Genomic DNA, 6,000 nt, shown 5'->3' with positions numbered 1-6,000 from the left:
GAGAGGAATGCCGTTTGGTGCAGGGACTGGCTGTTGAACCTCAACTTAAACAGATGTAACGTACTGCACTTGGATAGGCCAGAGGATCAATTATGATATGATTACACGACTGTCGAACAATCGCTGGAAAATGTGCCAACGATCTTGCCTCGTCAAATACTCCGGGTCCCGTCAGATCTCCGAAATTAAGCAACATAGGGAGTATCAGGCATTTGGATGGGTAAACTCCCTGGCATGCCACACGTTGCTGCTTACTTCCGCTTTGTTTTTCCCGAAATGGTAGGAACGATGCAAGCGTAAGGTTCCTGACCATCAGACACTGGATTAAACGGTAGCCTTCTCCGAAGCGTCTCGTCAAGTGAGGACAAATGACACTTTGGACGTTGATCCCTTGGCGGCCCTTCGGTGAAATTATTGTCGGATAGCCTTCGAACTGGCATGCTGTTTCAACATCTTCCATCTCTCTTGATTATCTACCACCAACAAGAGACCGCCCTACTTACGTATAGCGTATTACACTCATCTGCTCGTATCAGGTACACTAATACACACGTGGAAAATGTACCAGTGGACGTGGAGGATAAAAAACGTTTTTTAGTTATCTGACCGAACCTGCTTCCCGGAGTTTCCCAGACAGTCATACCATACGGCTTTGTACTCGAAGCAGTGTCATCCATTAAATGTTTTGCGACATGTCTACTGAGCAGTTTAAAGTGAAACTATCACGTAAAAGCAATAACAGATAAGGAAGATCTCAGAGTTTCATTGTAAGAATCCACAGGACGTGCTGTCCACCCACGAAGGAGGTAGCTTACGAAACTCACGTTCGACGGACTTTTGCATATTGCTTGTTGAGCTCAGTACCAGATAGGTTTGACAGGAGAAAACCAGAAGAAGTGGAGTACGTTTCCTCAAAGATTCGTTTAGGAAGCGTGAAAACGTCACGACTTAACTGCTAAGGTCATCAGTCCCTACGCTTACACACTACTTAACCTAAATTATCCTAAAGACAAACACACACACCCATGCCCGAGGGAGGACTCGAACCTCCGCCGGGACCAGCCGCACAGTCCGTGACTGCAGCGCCTTAGGCCGCTCGGCTAATCCCGAACGGCTGTATCATGTCCTTACGTTAGTTAGGTTTACGTAGTTCTAAGTCTACAGTACTGATGACCTCAGATGTTTAATCCCATGGTGCTTAGAGCCATTTCAACCATTTTTTCAAGGAGCAGACACTACCAAAAAGGTGGTGGTTTACTGTTAAAATTTGTCGAGTGAAGCAATATCTTCCTTCTTCCAACGTATATTTAGTGAAAAGACTTCATGGTAAAATACGAGAGATTCGAATTTACATGGAAGCTTATCAACTATAGTTATTTCCGCGCATCATTCGTGACTTGATGAGGAAAGGGGAGAAGTGAGCCTGGTAAACAAAATATCCTCCGCCAAATACCGTAATGGATATAGTGATCGTAAGCATTTGCCAGTAGGAGAACAGCGACTGTCAGAAACTATACTTGTAGAGAAGCCATTACGTTGGGGGTAACTTTTTCGTTATTTTGCTATCTTTCTCTCGACCAAGGCGAACATCTTCAGAAATTCCGCAACCCCGGGGCCACATGTTGCAAATATTATAAAGCTGTGTATATAGCGCCGCTGTCTTATATAAAAAACAATAAAAATGAAAAAGGAAAAAAGAAACAACGTAACGTGTGGCCCTCGCCTTGGGGTTACTATACAATTTTAATAAGGTGTGTAGATGTGGAAGTATCTGTTGACTCTTGGGAAGCTGGATGCCAGAGATTCCAGCCATTGGGCAGATGGGAAAGTCATTGAAGATCAGTGGACGCGCAAACTCGGTCAGTGTGGCGGCACTGCTTCGAACGTTTCCGCTGGAGATCGGGTGCGCTCGGGGCGCCTTGGGACGGCTCGCAGCGGACGGCCCGGCGGCGCGCCAGTGTTGCGCCGACAGCGTCCGCGAGGCACAGAGAGACGCGATGCCGCCTGCGCTGTTTCCCGGCGACCGGTGACTCTCGCGAGACGCGCTCATTGTTAGGTCGCACCTGTCATGACAGCATGGTGACCGACGTTCCGCTACCGTTCGCCGGACCGCGACGCCGAATACTGCGCACGGTGCTCGTCTGCTCTTCCTTTCTCTTCTTTTGCTCCTTCGCCTTCTCGTCAACGGCGGCGTCTTCACAGATACAGATTGACGAGTCCGGTAAATATTTACATCAAGACAACGTGATAGCTTTAGTGTTACTGTAGCTGTGGATTATTATGGAATTTAAGTAAACGTATTGTAAACCTCATTATATGGAAGTAGACAAGAAATGAATCGTCTGTCATGCTACCTATCCGAGTCGTGAAACATATATTTTGAGTATCAGGTGCTTCAAGTCAACGGACGTCTACGTCATTTCGTAAATAATGCAGTCTTAACGCTAGAATTAGCAAGTTCCTCCTCATTTATTAAGCGCTAATTGCTTTCCTGCGTAGACTCACATCCATTGTCCCACATCCCCTACGAAATGATCCTTCACTTTGCCTTCTCGTAAACAATTTACACGGCTGTAGAACTTAGGTTACACACAATAATTTCAATAACGCATTTGGAAGATTAAGATACAGTGGCACATCACGGAAGCGCAGCACGTATTTTGCTAGCTAAATGTGTTCACGTGCCCAAAATGTTACAAGAGACCTTGTGTCACAGTTCTGTTTCAGATAGGCGAAGAATCTGTGTGGAACATAATGTTTGGGTTGGTAATAAACCAATGAACTCATTTTATAGAAGTAGTCTTACCAGAACACTATTTCATTTAACTTGTTATTAACCGGAACGTTATTAGAGAACGCGTTATTTCTGTATCCAGCAGTACAAAGGAAACAAAAATCTGTAGCTTTCTGATAGATCAATTCTCATAGTTACCTAGAGCGGTTCTGGGTGACTATATAATCACAAAGACAAGGTGGCCCATTTGGGAGTGGAACTCGCAAATTTTAACGATATTACACTAAATGAATCGTTAAGTGGTCTAATGCTGAACAGTAACAACTTTTGGATAAGACAGAAGGTGGTACATTTGTTATAAAGCATCTTCCATAACTATGCTAAATAAACGGGTCATGGCAGTACGCAACTTTAAACTGTTGTCAATACCGAGTAGGTATTAGAGATAAGGAGAGGCAGAAATTAAGAAATCATAGCCCAAATTCTTCTTCCTGCAGTATCCAGTTGTATACCGTACGAAGAGTTAAATTACCATAGTTTAATTTACAAGATAGATCTGCACGACACACTGATACATATTAGATATCTAGTAGATTGTTATGTAGTACATCCAGCGCATGATAAGCCTTTTATTGACTTTAGCATGGTTTCAGATCATCGCACTGTAAACACTATCATAGACACACACACACACACACACACAGATATATATATATATATATATATATATATATATATATATATATATATATGTGTGTGTGTGTGTGTGTGTGTGTGTGTGTGTGTGTGTGTGTGAGTGTGTGAGTGTGTGCACTAAAAAGTAATGCTTCTGAATCTTTTATGTGACAACTCTTCAAGCTTTTTAAATAAACCAAACGTTATTGAATTTTACGTGTTTATTACCTGTTTATTGTCGCCGTCACTGTACATTGTTTGACTTTGAGGATGAAACCACAGCCTCGCTTCTGCTTGCAACACTTCATCAATATCAAAATGAAGTACTCGAAGGTGTTTTTTAAAGATTTTTGGAAACAGATGAAAGTGAGCTAGGCGGATTCGGTACTGTACGGATGGTGATCGATGACAGAGAATACAAGGCGAAGGGTTGTTGCAGATGTCGCAGCGCTCATGTGTGGTCTGGCGTTGTCATGCTGAAGGACAGAGTTATCCATGTGTGGACGAATGCTTCGAATTCTAAATCTGATTACAAAATTATGTGCCTCACGCACCGACATACTTACATTATACATCGCAATTTGGAGCCCTTCATCGGCAGAAAGTTACAAATATGTGGGCATGAAGAATAAAGCTGTGGAATGTTAATGATGTCTTTTAATTTAAATAAACTTTAAGAGTATTCAAATAAAAACGTTGGAGGCATTATTTTTGAACACTCCGTCGTACGTTCGCCTCTAATTACGACAGGAATAGGGGTTACAGAAAACGGCTTTAAAGTGTAACATACGTAATGTAATAAGTGTATAATGTGGTACTCTTTTACGTGAACATCAACAAGACGGCAGTTGCCGAATTCATAAGGTTCGGGATCTATGTCCAAGTTCAGCTAACCAAAATTAATATCCATCTGTGGCTCTTTATCGATTAAAACAAATGCCAGATTGTTTCATTGAAAAAATAACACAATCGCCTACACCACTCCAGCCTCATCGTACCTTGTGTAACGGCTGTAGTACCTTCCTTGTTTTCCAAACAAAATAACGTCTTGTACTTCAAACGTAGTACGAATGAGCATTTAACATAGATAAGTGAAAGATATGAAACACAGCTGTGTTTCAATATATTTGTTTTGTTTTTCATTCGGTCATAGAAAAACTACTGCTGTTATCTGCATCTACACTCTACAAGCCCGCTGTCAGTGTGTGGCGAAGGGTGATTCTGGGGCCTTTATAAATGACCCCTTTTCTGCTGCAGTCGAGAATCGTGCCCGGCATGAACGATTATCTAGTTGCACCAGTGTGAACTCTAGTCTCTCTGTTTTTCCCGCGCTGGTCATTTAGCGAAAAGTACGCGGCAGGTGGTAATATGTTGCCTAGCTCGTCTCCGAACGTACTCTCTCGGAATTTCAAGTCTTAACCTCTCGGAGAGGAGCGCTCCTCTCTTGTACCGACTGCCACTTTATCATGACGTGCGGGTGTCTCGTCTGAAGGCTTAATGAGATCCGTGAGTAAACTTTATGTCAAACTAGAATGAAACAGCTACACTTCTAGAGAATACAGTGAGATGATGAGTCTAGTCAATTTCTGTTTTTGTACCAAAGAATACAGCAAAACTTTAAATTCTTGCTCCGTAATTACGTATACTATGGGTGTCAACATTTTTCCTGAAGCATTAGAAGAAGATGATTGTGCTGTTCATGCAAATTTATTATGGCTTCTGATGCGCACTGTGGTATAGTACGCAATAATAAATGGAATGATACGGGCACCACTGTCAAAATTGGGTGCTGCAGTTCGTTGCAGTTTCCATACCGAGCAGGAGATGCAAAGGAACAGTTCACGTGACATACGATGAAAACATATATCAGTTAATGATCTACGAAATGGCCTTCTACCAAGACCTGGTACCGTTCGTCGACATTAGATGCAAATGACCTCTTTTACAAACCATACTTGCAAGATGTACATCAGGAAATAATGTCTCAGTTTTCTAGTTTTTAACATTGTTTCTGATGTTACACCCGTGAATTGAGTTTTAAATATCCACACACAATTCTCCACTTAGCTGGCACGAAACATTGTGGACAGTTATTTTTCTCTGGTCTCAAGAATACAATCAAAGGTACCGCTAACGTCAGATGCTCCAAGAAGTTAAAACTTGCCACATTCAAAGCTTTTAGACGCATTATTGTTTCACACTTATATTCCGTTTATTACTTCGTACGGCGTTGTAATATTACCACCAGTTATTTAAATGAAGCAACAGAGCGTCGAAAACCAACACTTGTCGTATGGACGGCTTTATAGGGTGTTCGCTCCTATACATTGACATCATATTGCATTTTTCTCATTTAAAGAAAGTTGACAGTTGTACACGATTAGAAGATGCTCAGTTCGAAATTTTTCCACAACCTTCCAGCGGTGAAACTACCCTGTAGACAACAGAATCGATACCAAACGACGTAGCAGTGTTGCTGATCTTATCTGATACTGAGTGCACCAGCGGTCATATTGCGTTTCTGTGAGGCACATCAGGAGGCTTTTTCATTTATATTGAACTATACTTTAACTGTAGTTTATAATGTGCAT

The 6,000-nt window shown here is 42.0% G+C and overlaps 1 protein-coding gene across 1 annotated transcript in view; it reads left to right on the top strand.

The window, feature by feature from the left end:
- The first annotated feature begins 1,983 nt into the window (after nucleotides 1-1,983).
- LOC126460424 (protein sidekick-2-like) overlaps nucleotides 1,984-6,000 on the top strand; it is a 1,057,356-nt gene continuing 1,053,339 nt past the window's right edge. Inside the window, exon 1 of the mRNA XM_050095916.1 lies at nucleotides 1,984-2,221. Within this exon, the coding sequence (XP_049951873.1) occupies nucleotides 2,077-2,221 (145 nt within the window). The 5' untranslated portion in view covers nucleotides 1,984-2,076. The remainder of the gene's footprint in view (nucleotides 2,222-6,000) is intronic.

Source organism: Schistocerca serialis, chromosome 1 (assembly GCF_023864345.2).
Source record: "Schistocerca serialis cubense isolate TAMUIC-IGC-003099 chromosome 1, iqSchSeri2.2, whole genome shotgun sequence".
In the NCBI taxonomy this organism is placed as follows: domain Eukaryota; kingdom Metazoa; phylum Arthropoda; class Insecta; order Orthoptera; family Acrididae; genus Schistocerca; species Schistocerca serialis.
Note: the sequence above shows the minus strand (reverse complement) of the source record. Positions and strands in the feature narration are given on the sequence as shown.